This window comes from Cydia pomonella, chromosome 14 (assembly GCF_033807575.1).
Source record: "Cydia pomonella isolate Wapato2018A chromosome 14, ilCydPomo1, whole genome shotgun sequence".
Taxonomy (NCBI): Eukaryota; Metazoa; Arthropoda; class Insecta; order Lepidoptera; family Tortricidae; genus Cydia; species Cydia pomonella.
This window is the reverse complement of record NC_084716.1, coordinates 15,199,411-15,223,064: the sequence shown is the minus strand read 5'-3', so window position 1 is coordinate 15,223,064 and position 23,654 is coordinate 15,199,411. Positions and strand designations below refer to the sequence as shown.

Here is a 23,654-nt window from a genome sequence, read left to right as displayed (position 1 = left end):
TTTGCTGAATCAAATAAGCTTTCTTTTAACTAAATTTAAGTATTATACATTAGACAATAATAAAATGGAGCTCATACATAAACTATTACACATTATTTATATAGTGTTGACCGAATGTTTACAACATATATTGCTCGGCTCGTGATAGTAAAGACCATTTTCGTAAATTACATTGTTCCCGGAGTATTAAACTCTGGTTTACACAATGAGCTATATTTGGCACGGACTAACACTTATTGCCTCTGCAGCTTCATGATACAGTATTATGTATTATACATAAAATTATTTTTTTGTGTATCCCCTACAAAACACACAGCCCGCGTCAATAAATACAAGTGAGTGCACATATGTACAGTGCGCGGGTCGGTCTCTTCCCTCCTTACACTTACGTTAACATCAGTCGATATTTACATTATCGTACAGACTGACGGACGGGCTACTGACTTCTACCTACAGATATCGGATAGAGGCGTCGCCATATTATTAGCAGAACTGAGGTTCATTCACAGGATTCCACTACATTTTGGGTATTTCTGTTGTTGCTTGTTTTTTTTTTAACTGGTTGAACAATGGCGACGCCGCTAGCGATATCCGCTCTTCTCAGTAACCCCTCCAGTTCCAACATTCTAATAAAAACATTTTGATGTATTAAATTGTTTCTCAAGTTCTTTCAAGGCTCGCCAGGGATACGTTTTATGCAGTTACCATCGGATTTATATCCACTGCAGTAACTTACATTATTTTAAACAAAAAATATTAAATATGACAATTGCATAAAGTAAAATTATGTTCTGAGATCATATTTAATACATCACAGGTGTTAAAGAGAAAATTAAATTAAAATTATGACATCGAGGGGTAGGACTCGATTAATTCGATAGCGAATAGATCGGCACCGCGAGGGCGAGGGATCGTTCGGAGGCCGCTATGTCCGGCGCTTCTTGGCACATAACAACATCCAAATAGACATCCAACAACAAAACTATAAGTAGCAAACATTTCAGCGTAATCCTGTGGACGGAGGCTCTCTAACTCCAACCCATGCGTACGAGCAGCTCTAGTCCCGAGATAAATCCGACACACCCAACATCGACCGTTCATACGCATGGCTGTTGGCAGAAACGTCTGGGCGCAGGACCACGCGTAGACAATTCATAAATTTTAGAACAAAATCGAAATAGTCTATAAACAAAGTCATAAAGTTAACGAACACCTAATTTTCGAAGTCTTCTTAAAAACATGCTTGCGAGCAGCATTCTAAAAATAATTTAAGGAGTGTTCTCAACTTTGTCAATAATTCAAAAAGTTCATTATAAATTTCATTTCAATGTTAGTCAGACTGTGTCGAAAAACAGCTTTGGCTAAAATGCAGTGAAGAAGGCACGGCTGCTGCCGTCATGCCGCCAAAACTATTCCCTAATACATTATGTATAACCTTTAGAGATGTTCCCGAATCTTAAGTATTTATGTAAAATTTCGAATAAGACACGAAATAAAATGGCAATCGTCTGTCTGTCTTTTGTATAGTTTAGAGAAAGCCGCGGCTCCTCGACCTAAAATTAACGAGAAATAATTTGTACTTTGATAAAGAGCCGCGGCCTGGTGCGGTCAGTGGGCTATGGACGCGCCGGCCGGCGTGAAACGGAACTAAACCTTTATATCCAATATCATAAAAAACAAACATCAATATCTATAATTATAAAAGATATAATCCATTAAAATACAACAACAAAACAAATATACCGCTAAGGATGCAAAATAGGAGTACAATGCGTTCCAACAAACACAAATACTCAAACAGTGCTGAACGCAGTAAATAATAATTAAAATTGGCAATATAAGTCTTATTCTGTTACAGTAAGGTAACAAAATCATTTCACATTGAGTATTTGTATTTCGACTATATCAACTATTGCTTAGTTACTGTGCTGGCTGCTATGAGACACTTTAATGTAAAAGAGGACATTTCCTACGTGTTTTCCACAATTTCAGAGGCGGAGGAAAAGACACAGTAAACGTTATCTTTTAGAAATGTAAATGCATCGAATATGCTCGGAGGCTAATGGATGGAAATTTTATTTCTTCCGAAGCTTCTTAGCATTTTCAAGGCATTAATCTACGTTGTTGTGACCTACAGGGATCGATAAGACACGTGACACGACAAAACGACAAGACCTTAACGTTATCCGGAAAACCTTATCGTAGCCTACCGCTAAATCTAATATAACTTAATTTACTTGTCAAAGAGATCATAATAAACTTACAATTAAATTGTCACATAATAAACATTGCCCATGACATGTAACATTATTAGTAACGAGCTCATCGCTGATCGTCGCTCCGTGACAGGCATGCATTGAGCAAAATATTATTTGTGATGCAAAATGACAGTGTCTAGGGACAGCATAGTATATATTAATGTGTTGCCTACGTTAAATCATATACATAATGTCTGAAACTATCTTACAAATTACTTAACATTATTATATTGTTCTCCACAATGCGAATCGACATCAATAAATAAAAATAAAAATTAGACTTGGACTGCCGCGCAGAATTGAACTTCAAAGACATGATTGGAATAGAAAAGCTGCCTGGTTTGAGGTGCAGCCTGGGGTTGTGGTTGTGTGTGTCGAAGCCTAGCTGGGGCGCTTGTGGGTCTGGCTGAGGCGGGCCACCTTGGGCGGGCGGATGTGCGCGCCGTGCCCGCACTCCTTGTGCGCGTGCGGCGACTTCTTGCTGGCCGCTGATAATCGCTTGCGCGGCTTCAGGAAGTCTGGAAACAAGAGAAAATTAACGTTTAATATTGCATATAGACAACCGATGCCGTTTGGAATTTGAATATTGGAAATATATTTACAAAATGTAATCCTGCTTGCAATTGGTTGCGCATGATCGCCTCTCGAATAATTCCGCAAGCAAGGTGGACCAGCAAATGTCGTTCGCATAAAGCACAAGTTTTATGACGCTTGTTAACATTCGTCGTGGACTTACTTCTTGCATGAAATTAGTCGTTAAACTGCTGACGGGACTTTATGGGGCCGAAAAAGAAAGACTCGTAAAACCTGCGGACCTTACAACTTACAAACATTTGACATTTTTACGACTCTATCCATAAGGGGCAGTAAAAACTAGCATTATGCACCGGAATCTATTCTCCGATAATCCTTTAGCGGCGACACCCTTTGTGACTATTTCTAATTTTGGAAAAATATGGCCTATAGCCATAAAAGTTTATGGCCTTTTTACTACTGTTTAATCTGTATTTATAATGGAAGTCTGTGAGTTACTGGTGTGAGAAGGAAATGCGTCTTAGTTTCTAAAGGGTTATCCGAATTAGGAATTCCCTTTATCGCAGTGACTTAGAAAACAAAACCAATCGTAAAATGTTAATAGAAACGGTTAATAATAATAGTATTTAAAATTGAATTTTGAAATGGTCGTTATTTTTTACGATATCAACCCGCAACATAAACTTCGAAACATAAACGGCTCTCGAATATCCCGAATCGTTGCCGATGAGACAGACGCGAGGCATGGTGGAGTTTTAACTAAGTGGCCAAACAAAAAACAACTTAGCAACAAAACGCGTCCAATGAGAAGCAAGGTCGTGTGTATTGCCAATACGCGCTGCAAGACGCTCAGACTAACGTATCTTATGACAATCTAACAAGGAGAAGATAAGAATCTTAGTGCTTGCATAGGCTCAAGTTTTTAAGCAAGCAGAGATACCTGTAAATATTAATCATTTATGATTTTGATAGCCAAAAGTGTATACATATGAAACTTTATTTTGCAGTTTTGGTCAGGAAATAAACACGAAAATTGGAAACTGAAGTGCTATTAACAGCGGGAAACAGGCACGTGTAAGCGTAAAGAACGAAAGTATAAAACATGCGTGTATTTAGAAAACCTTGAAATCCTTGAACAGTTAGAACAATGTGACGCACCAAGTAACCTCTGATAACGCCATGTCAACTATGTGAAAAACCGAGCCTTTCGTTTTCGCACATGTCAACTCGATGAAGGCTTTTTGGCGGGAAGCGATCTGCTAAATAATTGGCACACGTTTTAAGCGGAGCGTTAGTAATAAGAATACTATATAAAAAGTGGACGCGTCGGTTGGTGCAGTCGGGAGCCACTGACGTCATGCCAAGGCCGACAGGTCCGCCGAGGACTTCCCGCCAAATCAACATAACAACACACCACGTGGCTCTACCAGGCCATAGCTGAAATACTAACCTACATTTGGCATTCACTAAACCTAAGTGAAATACCGCCACCCTTGTTGTGGAAAAGTGTTGGTTACTTTCCTGATCATGATTTTTTTGGAAAATATAAAAACAAGTAATTTATTTTCTTTCTAATTTTAGTAACATATTTACTGTATGATATTGAGCCTCGTGCTAGAAATATAAATACTATGCTCAGGAGTTGCGCTCGGAGAAAATACTTTCACGACGTTGCGCAATGAGTTTCCCGCCAAATGCTCAATGGAGCGTTTCGCGCCATCTTCTCGCAAATAAGCTGACCGGTTTCCGGAGTATTTTAGCACAGTGTTACGTATTTGGTCCATCAGTAAACGCTATTTAGTCGGTTAGCCGACGCGAGGGTGTAGGACGTTAGCGTAAACAAATTGGCCTTGAAGTCGCGCGTGGTCTTCGAGCAAACAACTCACACATTGATAACCCTATGACGAGTGACAAGTGCTTCTGCTGCTCGTATTATTATTAGATAGGATATTTGGACGAGGAATGTATAACTTCGGCTCGTCAACTGATATAGAACGCGAGTTCGAACGTTTAACGTTTGAATTAGGGAGTCAGTAATCGTGTCGTCAACAACGTGTACCAATAACGGCGAAATAATATGTTGTTTGAAGGTTGCGAGCGCATTAGTTACGCTGTTTGATTCGTGTTTCATCATTGCCGGTTTATCACGAGTTATCAGGCGAGCGGATAATGCGCACAAGTTTCCATTTCGATAACATTTTCAAACGTAAAGTTGTACACAACGTAGATTTGTTTTTGATACCGAAATTTAAAATTATGCGTTATCTTATCACTAAATTTAATAGGTTACCTAGTGAGACAGGAGTCGAATTTGTGTGTTTAACTCTAACCTAATGGCTCTACAGTCGATTGTTTCCACAGACAGAACATGTTATTTGAATACGGCGACGCGAGTTAGTTGCGTAGAGGCGCGGTTATTTCTGTCGACCTAAATATCTGCGCGAGCGCGCCCCGGACACCTAAGAGCTTCGTATTCACAGTATTGGTTCTTGAATCTTGTTTATACTCAGAAATACTTTAAGGCTGGCGGCTTTGACGCCAGGGTATAGAATTTAAACATCGTAAGAATAAGAAGTACAATAGGACTATGAATTTTAAACGATGCACTAAATGCAGACCACGTCCGAAGGCCGCCTGATGCTCGCTGCATCCGTCATCTGACACCAGCTGAATGCTTGATGCTTTGAGAAGACTACAATGTACATTATTTATCACTATCTCTGGACAAAATAACTCAAGTATTTTAATAGACGCTGCCTTTAGTAGGTTCTGCGTGCGCAACGTTTTGCCTTTCTCTTTAACCGCTCGCCACTCTCATCTTGCATTCATGCGCTTCAACGTTGTTGCGATTACCTCCCTATTGTATTTTATAACAAGTTAGATTTCTCATCCGAGATTTCAATTTGCAATTAAATAAAGTAAAAACTTGTTAGATGTCAACACTTAAAAATTAATGCCAGAGGGTGATTTTGAAAAGATTTCGTCGAAACGTCAGAAGTGTGTTGAAGGCTTGGGCTTTGATCCGCCGCTGCGTCTAGTGCAGGAAACAACGCCACGTGAATAGATAATCTCGTGTTGGGCGGACAATAAACGCATTGTTTACGCTTTCCAAGTGTCGTCAAATGTAAATTGTTGACACTGGAAAGTAACCCATTGTAGCTTTGTGCGCATGCCGCCGTTTTTATTGAAGTAAAATTACGAAAACACAGAAGAAGCTAAGGTGAAATGCCTGGAATGTTTTCAAAAGGTAAACTGTTGCGTTTACGGAAATTGGAGAGCGTGCCACAAAAGATATCGTGCGGTATATTACCAAAGTTGCCCCGGGTTCGTGGGAACGGCCTCAGGGCACGATACTCCCGGGAAAGCGGTTGCCGGCTCCATATCAACCGGCCCAGGGCTGAGGTGTGTGCACCTGACTTAAGGTTCAGACCTAGCTATTAAGACTACGCATCAAATCAGAACCGCTTGTTCCAAGCTTGTATTAAGCTAGACGACGATGCATAACGAACGCAAGATCCTATTGGTTATGCATAGGTGTTTCAGCTTGCGCCGGGTGCAAAAAGAAAGCATAGCCAATACACGTGTGAGTACTTACATGAGAACGCGAGCGTTTATAATAATGATAATGTTTTTTATCGTGATTACTACTCGCTACAACCGCGGCTGTATACGTTTGATAAAGCGGATTGAATGAGTGCGTAAACGCACGGTTTGATATCATAGCACGTGATTCCGCCGGAACGATAGACGTGCCCACTGCCTACGCTAGACGCATTAGTATTTTGGAATTCATTGCAGCATAATAAGTGTTCTATTAAATCTGCAATTAAAATATTATACGAGACTAGTGAATTCCTGCCTGAACGCATCATGAATCATAATCTGTTTTAAAGTTTACAATTGTTATATGAGCGTTATATGCAAATCAATGGCAATTGCAGGTTTGGACTTTGGAGTGTTGTTGAGAAAAATAGCGATTTCGCCCGTTTAAATATCTTGAAACGTTCTAAACAAGTCTAAACAAGATAGGACGCGTCGCCGCATCATCTAACTGGTACCTATAGTTAGTGAATACATTCGTCGAGGACGGGACGGGCGCGGATTTGTCAGGCGCCCACGCCGGCCAAACAGGTTGCCTCGGCCCTAGCGCTCACCTTTTTTATTTTATCCACGATAGGGCTGCCACAGGCCAATGCAGCTGCATTTCTTTAAACGGGAAATGGGCAGTAATAACGCAACAGCGAGGCGCATTGTAATTGCGAACCAGTTCCCAAATATCTAGGTCGAGTGAAAGGCGAGTCCGTGTCCACGGCGCGTTAGCGGATATACATTGTGATTGGTGCCTGCGACTCTAGTACAGGCGCAACCCTAGGGTCCTAGCACAGCTCGAAAATAAAAAGAGCAACAAAAACTGATCCCGCGCACGGCGTATAGCCCGTACAGCGCATGTGTATAGTTGTTTGGGCTCTCGGCTACTGGTTTTGAGACTTGACAACCTAAACAAATAAGTGACACGCACCCAGGTAGCGGCCATTGTATCCCGCTCTTAACATTTGTTAAATATTATCTGATATCGTTTAAATTGCGGTCGATGTCGGATTATTTATGGCTCGAGGACTCTTCAAGTTTCTTCGGCGACAGTTTTGTTTAGATGTGTAAAGAGTTGGATTGTTTTGTTTTCACTGACGGCGTCACGGTCGAGGCAGGAAATGGCGTCAGTTACTTACTGGTGAGTCACTCGGCGCTTCCAGGATTTAATTGAAGCACGTCGATATAATACAACATTATTAATACATAGTTGCTTTTCCACGGTCCCTTCAATTCATTCCGTTTCTATCCCAAATTCGGGCACCTATTAGCTGAAATCTGTTACTGGACTCACGAAATTACTGGTTCCAAACTCAAATTACAGCTCAGCTCTAAACCTACCAATTGAGTGGTCTAGACTAAATTGTTCGCGTGTACATCGCTATTACAGTGATCTAATCTTCTAAACAGGATGTCCAAATTGAACGTTATACAGCGTTGAGAGTATTGAATTAGGACCGAGTTTTTGTACTTTTTTGTAACATGGCGACTTCAGTGTGATTTTGGGTTAAATGTTATTTACCGTAATGATTAGTGCTTTAAGAGTTTTGGGATCTATTTTACCTAGGTATTTAAGTTTGTAATTAGTGTTCGTAAGCAAAAAGTGGCAGTTTGAGGTGGGAGCTGTGTGAAAACGGCCCGAGTCAACAGTAGAGCGTGGATGTCAATAGTGTGGACGTGTAAATACTTATATTTATATTTACACATGACACAACGTGACAAACGTTTCACGCTGGAAATAAGAAATATGTGCAGTTTGTAGAATAACTGTAATATATTTTCCAATACGATTTAATTTAAACTAAAAATTGAGAATAAAAATGTAAGAATATTACTTTTGATTTGGGCTGGTACATATACACACAACCAGTCAAGACCAAGGTTACGTTTTAATAGGATTGGCATACTATCGTCTTTTGATTGATCAAAAGATTCGACCGCAACAAAAACCTATCGTAATTAAACTGTGTTATCGTGATCAAAAAACCGTTGCGTAAAATGCCGGGTCGTGTATGGAGACTAAGTACTGTGAAAGTAACCATTGTTGCATGTCGATTGACATACTCGCGCAACTCATGGTATCCATAGCTTGACAATGTACTCGTAAGTCGTAAAAGGAATTTTTCTGTACGGTTTTTACAGCATAGCATTAAGCATTCACATATGTTTCCCCTTGGTTTTCTAATAGGAAATCGTGCTCCTATATGGATTACTTGCCACTGCTTGCAGCCAACAAAATAATGGTCTCTTTTTTTCGTGTTCCACGTAGTAACTGATGAACTTCATTTTTTTTTCAAAACTCATGAAAGTCATTTACGATCATTAAGACAAAGTAAAGAGAGATAAAAATAAGATTTAGAATCTCGATGCGCCGGAGTGCACGGAGGGCAACGAACCGCGTCCATCTTGAAATTATTCACGTGACCTCAATGCATTATACTTTATAACTCTTTATTTTTATGGAAGTAGAAATGCTAAATTTATCGTGAATTTAACATTTAAATTTTGATAACGAATTTATTACCTGAAACTGTAGGTTAAAATGTAGGTTGATGACTGCAAATTAAATACAGCCGCTAAAATTTAGGTCAATTTTAAGCTAGTTAAACCAAATTGTTAACAAAGAAAACAAGGCTATCAGATTTCGAATAACTAACAAAAAGTTTCACTTGCTGTACACGACTATTAATACTAATTTGTATCGTGGTGCACTAAAGTTTTTTACTTGTAGATACCTACAATGGTTGATTTGATTGCATCAGATCTTTGTCTAAGAGAGTTTTTTGAAGTTGAAATTGGATAACAGAATTAAAGTATTTTTAGTTTACTAGAGTAGTAATTAAATTAAAAATTAAAATGCTATTTCAACCGTTTATTTACTATCCTCCAAATATAAAAAAAGTGATATGTTCTTAATTGCATCTTATTCCGTACCTAAGAATAAATGCAGTAAGTGCGTTTCAACGCATAGAAACTTACTCCGTATATGCATGGACGCTAGACGTGTCCTCCGGGGCGGTTCGTTCACCCTGCGTCGGCGCAGGTGCTTAGGTAACGTTACGACACAAACCAGAATCGAGGCAATTGCATGGGAGCGGCCAATTATCATAGACCAGCGAATTAGCTTGCAACTATGTACTACAGGACCCGGTGACATAGCAAGGGTGGTTTTGTACTAGAACATTACGTACGCACATAAAATCGGCATGTTTTAGCTTTCCACATAAAACCCTGCTGTTTTAAACACTTTGTGGTTGGTCAGCATGAAATTGCTGAAGAAAAAAAACTGCAAAAAATATGTATCAGTTGTGAAAGAAATATATACATGTGATTTTGCATTGAATTTATAATTATTTATTTGGAATTTGTTTTCTGACAAAAGGCAAAAATTTTTGCAACCAGTATAATAAAGATGTAATTAGAAATAGTACTTCATCGCCTTTGTACGTGTAGCTTGAGAACTTCGTGTGTATAAAGTAGGTATACCTACTCAATATTCTAGTCAATGCTGTCAATCACGTGTGCCTTTTACGCAAGGCTGCTACTGGACAATCTTCACGCGTTCTGATCCAGTTTGCTATTGTTTTATAAACATGGGAACGACGTATCAATGGAAAGGTATAATTATCGATGTGTAGAAATCACATTGTTGTGTAGTGCGTTAATGTATGTCTTTAAAAAACTCGCGCAATGAATGATGCATGATGTTAACATTAAAGACCCACTGCTGAGATATTAAAGATGATTGGAGAATGACTATTAAATAAATCGAATGTTAATAAAAGTCATGTTTTTTACCAAGCCCCATGATTTGTCCTGCCCATTTTTTATAATTCGGCCATAGCAAACAAATCACGATCGAAAAAGGTCCAATAATGTATATTGATCTCGACTACTGTGCTGTGTTACATTACAATATATTAAGGGTCTTAAGAGGCCACAAGTGCCAAAGTTGTTAGTATTCAGGCGTCTAGATCTCAATATTAAAAACACCTACATGCCTGATATTCATATACATTAAACTTCAACATATTTCCTTCAAACTGGTAAACTTGAAAACACGATTAGTAAAAAAAGCCTCGATACTTTTATTTTTCAAACATTGCCCCTTTTTTACATGTTTTTGGTCGGGAAGTCGAAACCCTTGAGTGTTTAAAAATGATTCTTAGATTAATAGTTGAGTAATTACTAGTTCTTTAATCTGGTAAAAGCTTTCTCTTATAAATTTTGTAGTTTAGTTGTATACAGCAATTATCTGATTCGGCGCTTACGCCATGTAGTTTGAGGCACCCGCCTACAGTCGCCTTCTCATGTTTTGCGTGTTCCGGCAATTAGATCTATCTCGCTTTCTATTTTTAGAACAGACTGCGCCGAACTCATTGCGCGACGGATGTGTGTCAAATTTTCGCTGGTCATTAATTATTGCGTTTGTAAATACGTACACAAATTGTTAAGCTAGTTGTAAAATATTTTCGTTATTTGTGTTTTGTGTGAATATTTCTATTGTTGGTGTATGTAATATATAGTTTGTGTGTCTGAATTTACAATGGGTAAAACCCGTAAAACAGGGAAAAAACAACATTTAAAATATTTACGGGAAAAAGCCCAGAAGATGAGAGAAAAAAAAAAAGTAAGTACATACTTATTTGTGGCTTTCCATCATAGAAGTATCCTTATTATTCATGTGGAATAAGGACCTTTCTAACAGAATTTCTGTTGAAATTTCAGATAAAAAGGACCTTATTGCCCTTAAAGCATAAGGACCCTTCTGTATGGAAAGTCACATTTATCTAACACGTAACGCATCGAACGGAATGGAGTCGCTGTTATTTATGCAAAATAGTAATCATGGGTAATGTTAATTATTACGTTACATGTTTATTAACGTTTTTAAAAACGTAAAATAAGAGTGAATACTAGTTTACACATTTTATTTTATATTGTTTTATCTTGCAGAAAAACTTCCAATACTTCATCTAACGAGTGGCGGGCAGAGACGCCGCCATTATTTTGGAATTTAGATGACGGGTATGTATTTTTTTTTTATGGTAGAGGAGGCAAACGAGCAGACGGATCACCTGATGGTAAGCGATTACCGCCGCCCATGGACACCTGCAACACCAGAGGGGTTGTAAGTGCGTTGCTGGCCTTTAAGATGGGAGTACGCTCTTTTCTTGAAGGTTTGAAGGTCGTATCGGTCCGGAAATACCGCAGGCGACAGTTCATTCCACAGTTTAGCTGTGCGAGGCAGAAAGTTCCTGGAAAAACGCACAGTTGAGGACTGCCAACCATCTAAGTGGTATTTGGCTTAAAACACCTTATAAATTATTTCACCTTAACTATTCACTATTTTTTTATAAATACTAAGGTGCGTAATGTTAAAACTGAAATTTTTTTTAGGACCGTAAATTTTCTGACAAACCATCCAGAAGGCTTACAAAACGAGGAAAAAGAAGTTACAGATTTACAGTATGGACACAAAGGGTAATAATCTCCACATAAATATGTATATATATATATTTATATTTTTATCAATTCATGCATATTTTAAAACTGAAGATAATGATTCTATGTTTTTAGGACGGAAAAATGTTTGTCGGAACATTCTGAAATCATTGAAACAACTGACAATGAAGAGCTTGCCGATATACAATACGAGTTCCGAAGGTAATGTTAATTGTGATTATCCTATAATACGGATTATTTAGTCACTTACCAGTGTTCGTAACTTAGACATGTAATGCAAATTACGTACTAGCCAACATATCAGGTGACATCGATTATTCCTTACACAGCTAAATTACGAACATTTGCAAGTGGCCGAACAATCCCTATATGTGACTGTACTTTACAATAAAAACAATAGCTTTGTGTGTCCATTGACTGTTGTTATTAAAAGAAAATTGGGTACTTTATTTTCAATCCTTTTTTCTTTTTAGGTTTTCTCATGATGATGATAACGAAAACATAACCGGGGGCCCTGATGAAAGAAGAATCGTAGATTTAAAACATTTTTTAACTGAGTTGAAAAGCATTTCCTCCCATTCAAGTGCCTTTGGATGTGGCATTACCAATTTACAATTAATTGGAGAACACAGATTGGGACTTTGTTCAAAATTAAAATTCAAATGCGATATGTGCAACGTGGAACTTTTTATAAATACTTCTGAGAATGCTCCAATAGCAAATCTCAATTTGAATACTGCCGTTGTTACAAGTGCCGCTACTACTGGTGTGGGATATACCCAATTACAAGAAATATTTGCATCAATGAACATCCCGTTTATGACAGAGCCGTTTTACAGGAAAATAAACGACCGAGTTAGCGAAGAATGGGAAAAGCTAGCCACAGTTGAGATGGAAGCAGCAGTTGCTCGCGAAAGGCAATATGCTTTAGACGAAGGCAGGGTTAACAGCGACGGAATACCTGTTATAGACGTTATAGCCGACGGCTGTTGGGCGAAACGAAGTTACAAGAAAAATTATTCTTCGCTGTCGGGCGCTGCTGCTATTATAGGTAGAAAGACCGGTGAAGTTCTGTTTCTTGGTGTAAAAAATAAATATTGCTGCATTTGTGCTCGTGCAGAAAATAAAAAAGTAACACCAAAAGAACACAAATGTTTTAAAAATTACTCAGGTTCTTCAACCAATATGGAAAGCGAAATATTGGTTGAGGGATTTAAGCAGTCTTTAGATATGTATGGAGTAATTTATGGAAGAATGATTGCTGATGGTGATGCTTCGACGTATTTAAAGATTTTAGAAGCCCGACCTTATCCACATCATACTGTGGAAAAAATTGAGTGTCGAAATCATCTGCTTCGTAACCTGTGTAATAAGCTCGAAGCCTTAACAAAGGATACCAGATATAAAATCCAAGAAAGAAAACTGATAAATTTGCATAGGATAATGGCAGTACGGAAGGCTATTTGCGCATCTATAAAACATTTGAAGAAAAACAATGACACAAAAACAAAACAAATAAATGACTTGTATTTTGCCATTACTAACTCCTATAACCATGCTTTTAGTAATCATGCAAATTGCCAGGATTTCTACTGCCAAAGTGACAAAAAGAGCGAAGACGTCACTACGAAACTCCGTAACACGCCTCTAGAAATTCAGATCAAAAATATAATTGGTTCCACTGCAGCCAACGCACGCAGTCTTATTGAAGACGTTGACAGCAATCGATGTGAGCAATTTAATGCAATAGTAGCCAAATGTATCGGTGGCAAACGGATTAACTATTGCCTTCGTCGATCGTACCAGACAAGATGTGCAGCTGCAGTGGTGTCTTTTAATTCTAGAAGGCCGCTATATAAATTGCAGAAATCTATGCTTGGCGTGAGTCAAAAGTCGAACTCAAAACGACTCGAGATGCAGAAGTACAGGGCAAGTAATTGCAGACGTAAAATTAAGCCGCGAAGAAAAGTTATCTTTGAAAAATATCCAAATAAAGATAAGAATTACGGCGAAAATTGCTTAAAGCCCGATTTACCGCAAGAAGATTTAGAAAAACTAAAAGAATCTTTTCTAGAAAATTTGGATAAAACAGATGAGGAACGAGAAAAAATTGAAAAAGAAACAATCCTGCAAAGCAACTGTAGCAAGTGGCTAGAAATGCGACGGAACTTATTGACGGCATCAAACTTTGGAAAGATCATTAACAAAAGGAGTAGTACGTCCGCTAGTATCGTGAAGGCTTTATTGTATAAACAGGATCTTTCCGCAGTGCCTTCCATCCAACACGGCAAAGCCAATGAACCAATTGCTCGAATACAGCTAGAGAAGCAAGAAAGTATCAAAATTATGCCTTGTGGATTATTCATTGATAAAAATAATCAGTTCCTAGGTGCATCTCCTGACGGAATCGTGGACGAAAACCGTATTGTAGAAATAAAATGCCCTTTGTCCGGTTACAGAGACACACTTGAAGAAGCCATAAAAACTAAAAAAATTACATTTTGGAAACATTTAAAAGGCCAGTTGGTAATCAACAAAAGGCATGAATGGTACTTGCAAATACAAGGACAGTTAAATATTACAGGAAGGATGGAATGTATATTTGCAGTGTGGACGGGATCAGATCGGCCGATTAAAGTGGAGTTCATACAACGTGACCATAAGTTGTGGAACGAAGTCATGATACCTAAACTCCGATTGTTTTACTTAGAATCTATACTACCAGAGTTGTTAGATCCCAGATACACACGGAATATGTCTTTAAGAGGTTGCAAATCTACTGAAAGCAAGAAACAAAAAATAAATAAATGAATGAATTATTTAGATTGTCTTTTAATTATTTCATTTTACCATTTTATTGGCATGATTTATATGTTTACCCATGTCAATCCATTTTCTAGAAAAAAATAAATAAATAAATAAATATCGGGGGACACTCTTACACAATATTTCAATTAAAACTTTCGCGTTTTTAACGCATATTAAATATTACAAAACATATATTTTAAAACAAAAAACTACAAAACACATAGTTGCGATATAACGATTATACCATAGTTAGATTCTACGGGTTTCATTGTTCTAAAACCAAAGCGAGCGGGCGCGTTTTCTCGGAATATGGTCTACGGCCCGGCCGCGCGGTCGAGTTGAGCCTCGCGGTGTATTGTAGAGGGGAGCGGGGCGTGGGGTGCGAAATCGCTCTAGCCGGCTTGCAATTGTGGACTCTTAATGAACGCTTAATAAGTCGGCGGATCAAAGCGCGTACGCATCAAACGTGCCGGTATAGGACAACAAAGTACTTAATGTAATTGGATCAGCCAATAATAGCCCATATTCCCTACCCTTAAGATCGACAACAAGCGACTTATGATTGCGGTTTAGTAACCACTTGTACTATAGCTACTAACATACGCCATTTTGGAATAAAAAACAAGTGCCATCTTGGTTAAACTCTAAAAAAACAAGTGAAGTGGTAGTGCAATTGATAGCCTCAAGGAAGATGGTGGAAACATGTGCGTGCTAAGATTGAAAATTTCTGAAGCGTCTTAAGATAATAGTTTTTATGGGTATGGGTGTATGTAATTTACTCGTATTTCAGGTGCCTATTACTCTGTTAATAGTAACATGGCTCTTTTTATCATGCAACTTCAAAACTTGGTAAAAAAATACAAAACTAAAAATAAATTAGTTTTGCAATGCGGTTGTGCTTATTGCATATTGTATGTACATGCAACCAGTTGTCATGGCGTAAATCAGAGTGGCTGCTACCGGGCCACGCAATTAAACGCGCTGCCGCGGGCAAGGGCGGGTTTATTATTTTTAGCCCACGTATCGACACGACTGCGAAAATATTTATGGAATAGCCCCTTTCTTATACATCTATAATATTTCATCATGATTTAAAAAGGCGACACACTCACAGTAGTCAAGAAAACAGAAGCAACTTTTTTATCCAAATCAGATCAAAATAAAATTCGGCCGATGCCATCACGAGCGCTCGGACACGCAAGGTGCGTTCCCATGATCGTTAATATTCAAATTTAAGATGAAACGGCTTTATAAAATCCAGAACAAAATCGATACCCGCAATAAAATAATATAATAAAGACACGTAACGGCTTAAACGGTACCTAAACAACGTCAAAGAACAATGATGCCATTGTAAGAGATGCATAAAGGAGACAAAGGTGGAAACTTGTCGAGATGATATTGGACAGCTTCTGAAGCTTAAACATCGGTTTTTTCTGTAGTAAACACAATCGGGCGCTTTGTGCGTTCGACCTCAGGTCACTCCCAAGACCTCAGGACCAAATTTACCGCTATCTCAGCGTAAGGAACAATGGGCAAGAAAGGACGGGATTACCGCGAGGGGTGATGCTGCTAAGTATTACACCAACAATAGATACAAAGCCTGGTGTGTGTTTACCCATGAATATGTGGAATAATGCACAATGGCCGGTGCTATGCTAATAGGAGTAACAGGTTCACGCTCTCAAGATAAGTCTTCGTGTGCAACGAATTCGCGTTTGAAGTTAAATCGTGCATCTGAAAAATTGCCCTACGTTGTAATCCCGTTTATAAATGGTGTATTTAGACGTTTCTGCTAACTGTGCTAGTGGGTATTGTTAGGCAAATTAATGAATTAATTATGCTCGCGCGGCGTGCGAGCGCATGAGTACAGCGACAAAGGCATAGCTTGAAGACAATAAACAATAGCCTATTGATTGATTGCAATCATAGATGTCGTGTTTCGCAATCTAGGTAGTGTCTGTACATTTCGAGGAATGTTGGGTGGGTTAAAGTCTATGTCCTAAAAGTGTAGCCCACCCTACTCATAGTGTTGTGTTCCTGTCGATAAGGCTGCCAGAACTCAACGAGGGTGTGGAGTGTTAGGGCCGGCAATGCCCATGTATCTCCTTCGGAGTTGCAGGCGTACATAGGCTACGGAGACTGCTTACCAACAGACGGGCCGTATGCTTGTTTGCCACCGACGTAGTATAAAAAAAAAAAACGAACAGTTGCTAGTACACTTGAAAATAGTAGCAGAAGGGATGCTATACCCCCTGAACAGATGGTAAAGAGTCATGGCGACATTTGGCAGGCTATTCGAGCAATTATCCGTGTAGTGACTTAGAAATCCTGCGTCATCTGTCCACTCCGGCGCAGCCCATCTGTGCTGGATTAGCGCACGTATTGGGTTGCGCGACTTGAGCGCTTGCGTTTCACACGATAGCTTCCTTATAAGACTAGTTTCTAACTATATTCCAGAGCAATAGAGCGCAGAAGGTAACTATTTGTGTTATGGATACATCTATATTCAGAGTCCCGTCCCTTTTGATCTAGCGAAGGGACGAGGAAGTTTACGACCACTTGACATTACTATTAAAAGGCATAAAGTGCTAAAGATTGCGTTATCGTAAGTGCAAAGCGAGCTAAGTGGCAATTATGCGGTTTCAGAGCTAGCGTTACGTAAAGCGTTACCGCAACTCCAGACGAAAGCTGCCATTATGAGGTTACCTCAACTGTGTAAAAACGGTATCGGACAGGTATACATTTCAACAACAATTTATTTTAGTATTAGTACATTATTTATGTAATTTAATCGGCTAGTAAACTGTGAATCTTTTTCAGAGCATAAAACAGCTCTTATACTTGATTTTGTTTTACTTTTTTATACTGATGAATCGCTAAAATTGTCTGGTCATTCAGTTCTTCAATGACCGGTTGAAGGCACACGATCTGGTATGATCACCACGGTCACGCGGGTCTCAGACCACACACCGACAAATCCCGACCCAAAAAACCTAAGATTCCGGTCACGCTTCACTAATTAACCTTACGTGCTGTAAACTTTATTATTCCTTTAAAATTATAATAAATCAACTATTTTTAACAGCTCATAAAAACGACAATGGGGAATTTACTTCAGTTTTTTAGCATTATAATTTTTACGACCTTAAGCTGGTCTTGTTCAGTTCTAACAAGATTTTACGACAAGGCCTTTCGATTTAAATGTGTAAAAGTGCTGGGAATAAATACAATTGGTCAAGCATCGGATCAATGATACAATTAACGTAACAGCTTACGACTGTTTTACGATATTATTATGCAGGTAATATTCACTATTTTACGATCGAGTTGACCGGTAGATATCTGTATGTACCGGTCACTTGTGTGTGAAAGTCAGATAGATCATAAAAGCAATTGGTCAAGCGTTGACCGTTCAATTATTTTACGACTGCGTCTCGATTTCAGTTGGCATTTTGAAACGTGTGAAAAGGTAGGGTGCATGGTAACTAAAACAGTATAATACGGGGACATAATGTAAGGAAATTAAGTTTTATATGTTGGTGTCAATGATTTTGTAGGTGTGATGGTAGATTCAATAATTAAATAAGTACCTAATAGCTAGTCAAGCATTGAAGGTTCGTGTAGAACCGTAATTTCTCCGTCCATAAGGAAATGTGTCGATAGTTACGAATGTGGGTACTTTATTTGTTACTTTTGTTCGTTAAGCAGTTAGCGTACGCCGAACGTGTGACGAATGGGAATGTTGTTAGCGGTCCTTGCAAGTAGGACATGCATGATTTATATAAATAAACATTATGTACTTGAATGCTAATAGACACTAATTAGTTTAGTACTTAGATCTAACATACATTGCTAACTATTGATAAGCAAAATATCACAACAAACTTCATGACATTTCAATATAATTCGCGTGCATAATATAACGGAATTTAGGAATCGTATTAAATTTAAATAATATTGTATATTGGTTGTCTGGAAGAGATCGCTTTTTAGCGATAAGACCGCCTGTTGTTTACCTCTTTATGTGTTGTATTATTTGTACTGTTTCTGTATTGAGGTGTGCAATAAAGAGTATATTTGTATTGTATTGTATTGTATACACGATAAATTGCAAAATACGCCAAATAGTTACCTACACATATTGCAATGGTAAAAAACATCTTATCGATACGCGAAGAAAACCGATAAAAATGCAGCTATAAATAAATTCACACCGGACCTTTTACGTGTGTAATGTATGATTGTTTTGCCTAGTTTAATGAATTCAGTTTAATATGCAGTGGTCATGCAGATATTAATCAAACGATAGTGCCGTGGGAATGGCGCGGACCGAACGGACCAGTTTCTCGCGAATGCAAATCTGCAGGCCTCTATACGCAGCTTGGGGGTTCAAATATAGAAAATATAAGTCTATGACAAATGATTAAATTATTCTACAATCACCTACAACAATTGTTAAAGTGCATTCAAAGTATTATTTTTTGTAATATAATCATAATATCGTGGAGTAAGAAATAATATGTAATACCTACTTATAAACATGTATTGAATAATACGTATACGTATGAGATACATGGAAGTCGGAAATAATCAATTAATACAAATCCAGGATATTACATTCCACAGGAAAATGCATTATATTTATCTACTCACATTACAACAATAATATTAATATAAAAACGTCATTACGTCAGCACACAATACACTACTGTTAAAACAGTTTAAGACTGTAAACAATGAACATTCACATAATATTCACGATCTGTAAGCTGTGTTTTAAATAGTTTAGCATATATTAACAAAGTAACAATTACACTCTAAAGCTTCTCGCATCGATGAAACTTAACTTTAGTACTATTGTCTTTATTCACTATTTGCATAAGAAAAGTTACTTACACTGTAGGCAACCCTTTGTCAATTAAAAAATAACTGAAAATAATAATTGAATGCATCAAGTTTATCAAGAACTTTTTGTCGACCAAATAACCATAACCGTTTTTAGTCGCACTAATAAGACTTATTGGAATTTTCAATAATACCTATATTTTATTGAGAGAGATAGTAAAGGTAGGAAATTAAGTGTCTTGTTGTTTTAATAATAGAGGGCAAATGGGAAAAGCAACGTAGCGTATCCTGTACAGTGGTTCCCACAAATTAAATCTCCAAAAAATCCTTTACACTAGGGGAGGGCAACCCTCTATTAATTAGAGAACCAAATAACGCACAAATTATATGGGAACTGATTTCACTTGCACCATAAAAACGTTTGTTTATTAATTTAAATATTAAGTGAAGCGATTAAATTAAGTTCCATAAAATGTTTTGACAATGGCAGCTAAAATAGGCGTTCGGTTCTTGAACAACTGACATTTGACGATGACATTATGATTCAGAATCTCAAATAGCACTCGTGAGTTTAGGTAAAGCATATCATGAATGCTAGATTCGCTTGTATAAGTTGCACATGTTTTATAATAGCTGTCAATATGTATATAGCTGTACGTCTGCTGCACATACGCCCTGTCGCTCTTGGCGCATGGCAACCGATGCACGGTGCATGAACAATGCACTCTGTTCGCAACCTACGCTTGATAGCTGATAACGTACGTGAAATCGCTTTTTGCAACAGCATAAAACGCCACTCTATTTTATACGCGATAAAGTCAGATTTAGAATGTTGCCCTAAAATTTCAGAACATCTGTGTCAATAGTGTCAGATTATTCTATGATAAGACTATCATGGAATAATAAAGCGTCTAGTTAAATATTGTTATCTTTTACAAGCTTAGCTGAGATGTGAGGTAAGACTTGCGAAACGTGTTTACTATGTTTTTTACTAAGATCGTCATAACATTTGATAAAGTCAGCAGTGTCACTGACGTTATTTTGTATTCTCCACAGGCCATTTTTGAATACACACCTACCCTGTAGGGTAATCTATCAAGGCTTCTTATACAACCTGTCTTCAAACAGATCCCTCTGAATTGGGACAAAAACGCAACATTCAATCCGATCTCCCCATCGTCAATACGCCGCGGGTAACTCGGCATTGTAAGTCATTGTTCAATTATAAGGGCGACAATCCTGGTCTTTGACCCTTGCCCCGATTCTAACGGCGTTTGCAAAAGATACGATATCAGACAAGAAACTTTTAAATGAATGGAGTACCTACCTACGTCCAGACGGCATGTCTGTTACGTCATGGTATCGTTCGACAATGTTTGTGTGAATCATTGTGATTTTTGTAAAGAACAATGTAATACCTATTTACTGTCGATAAAGGTCTAGAAGCTAAATATTCCAGTTTATTAAGCGACGACGATGCTCATTGACTCTGGTTGATAATAATCAAATTAAATTCATTTCTTCAACGCTTATTTGCAGTCGCTTTGTTTGAGGGTAAAATGGTACAAAATATTGTAACAATTAATTCTTCTGTACTTACACGGAAAAAAACTACAAAGACATATCGATAGATAAACATTTAGCAGATGTAGCAGAGCTATTAATGCCGGGGTGTAAAAACAGTGGCTTTGTCGGCGCGGGCGCACGCGCTTACGTCTTGTTCTCTGTGCGACCTACCGCACTGCCGATGACGTACTGCTACAGAAAAAGCACACTGTTAAACGGATTTTTGATAGCAAGAGCTTTGAGATTAATCTAGAGGTTAGCTATTTCTGAATGGAATGTCTGTTATATTTTGGAATAGCAATTCTAGTGCATAATAGGCGCTAAATGGTAGAATCCAGCTGATGTTTTCTGTACAATAATAAATACCACATATAAGTTTAGAATAACGTTCATCGAGATTTTACCACTTTGCAGATATTGGTTGAAGTAATCCACCTTGAAGTCGTGTTAGAAATCAAAGCTAAAGACGTGATCTAATAGCCTATTAATAGACTTAGAGCTGAGTCACTGCAATTGTCGAGCCCATGCGACCCTCGAATCCATCATCCTGACCATTATAACCTCAATTAAATCCAATTTGCATAAAAGCAGCCACTAGCCCTATTCTTTCTTAGAGACGTCACCACCTTTGTCCCTACGTAACCTACTCCTATTGAAACTGGACAACTTAGGGCAACAATAGGGACAGTTTGACCCACAATGACCATGGGACAGTCGTTATTTGTGTATTTTGAGCAATAAACACTGCTTTTTATGCGATTGTGAGCGCAGTTTTTGTATAAAATTTGAATCTCAATGGCTGAATGCACATTGTCCGTTGGCGAGCTCGTGGATGCAATCTGCAGGTCAGTTTATGCATAATCATTAGATATTACCGAGGCGAGAGTAACGCGGTGGGAAACGCAGTGCGTTTGGACTTTGGAGGGAAAGTGATGCTGACTGACAGGTGACAGCTTAACTTTTTAATTGCGAATAGACCAGCAATGTTACGCGTTCTGCCATTGCACTACAAGTGGTACTCCACTTACGTTTATGTAACGTTTTACAGGTTACACATTTAAAATAGAATTTGATGTCATTCGGTATAAAAGATTCGGTTAGTTTCAGATCGTGCCGACTCGCTGGGAAAGAGTATAAGCGTCAAAGTCTTAATCCTACATCAATGCATTAATCGCTCGCGTTCTAAAGCCTCTTTGTAAGAGCGCTTAGCGGCCAACGTTTAGTCCTTTGAAACATGCGTATCCATAAAAACATGAACGCTAAAGAATGAAAATCTGTGCTTCGATTTAATATTCTTCATGCACCGTCGCTCGTCGAAGGCGTGTTAGAAATTGGAGGCGTCTAAACAATAACAAACGCAGGATTAGACGCACACAATCACGCTTAAGGACATCACGCACACATCGGGGGTAAACAATAATACAATAATTTTCATTCCTTCGTGCGTACGCGCATCGGACGTCCCGCTCGCGCGCGTTGCGCACTCTCGCTCGCACGGTCGTTGACCGCGCATCTCCGACCAGATTGCATCTAGTGACCAAGCAGCTTCCCCTCAGATAGATACACCACCATCTCACCAATTAAAATTTCATTTTTGAATCAGTGCCCTTTCAATCTGAACGCGTTGAAATGTGAGTATTGTTAGGTATAAAACATGCATTGTACCTTTACCCAGCTTTATATGTGCCCAAGACCTGACGCGTGTTAGTGCTTAAACACATAAAACGTGTTCTGAAGTGCCCTTGCACAATATATTGGATTAGAGTGTCCCAGTTAAGTGTTAGCGCAGATAAGAAAAAAAAACAACGCAATGAGCAAAACCACATCGCTGTAACGTGATCCGAGACGAGCGTAAACCAAACAAATGACCGTTGGACCAACAGATTTGAATTTCACCCCCACAAAAAACGTCGTAGTAGTTTATTTATGACATAGTACGATCTCAAATAAGAAATGCTTTTTTTCTACCTCGACTCGGTCACGACTTGAAAAAACCAAAACAACTTTTTGTGCTCGAAAATCATTTTACGACCCCTTCAAATAGTAAAGGCTGGCTGGATGGACGTTCTTTTTTACATTTGCACTTGAAACGTTCGTTCGAAATTTAAATTTATGGCTTGTTTTTGAATAATCGAGTCTCGAAAGATTGTGCACTAGACGTAGAAGAAACAAAAAAAAACTGCTAAAACTTCAGTTGTTTTAGCTATCGATGCAAAATTGAAACAATCTACTGCAAAATAAGTATCTGACTCAGTGGCATTAAAGACACACGAGACACTACGTTTAGGCGTTGAAAGTAATAAAAACTGTTAAAACAAGAGCAGTTAGCAAGCACGTGTGTGATTGTGTCGCAAGCGGAGCCGTCATACTACACGCTAATGGCGCTTTGTGAGGGTTCTGAGAAGGTGCGTCGCCTGCCTAATAAGACACTGATAATTCAAAGAAGCTATTATACCTTGGCTGGAAAATTGGAAAGCAATATTAAACACAGAGGGATAACATGGAATAAAAGTCATTGAATAAAAATAAAAACTTGAGCTTTAAATAGTCTTCAGAGATTTTTGTAAATATGTGCACGTGGGTTAC

At 38.3% G+C, this 23,654-nt stretch overlaps 1 protein-coding gene across 1 annotated transcript in view; it reads right to left on the bottom strand.

The window, feature by feature from the left end:
• Positions 1-23,654, bottom strand: part of LOC133525041 (uncharacterized) — a 44,852-nt gene continuing 21,198 nt past the window's right edge. Inside the window, exon 3 of the mRNA XM_061861254.1 lies at positions 1-2,776. Within this exon, the coding sequence (XP_061717238.1) occupies positions 2,640-2,776 (137 nt within the window). The 3' untranslated portion in view covers positions 1-2,639. The remainder of the gene's footprint in view (positions 2,777-23,654) is intronic.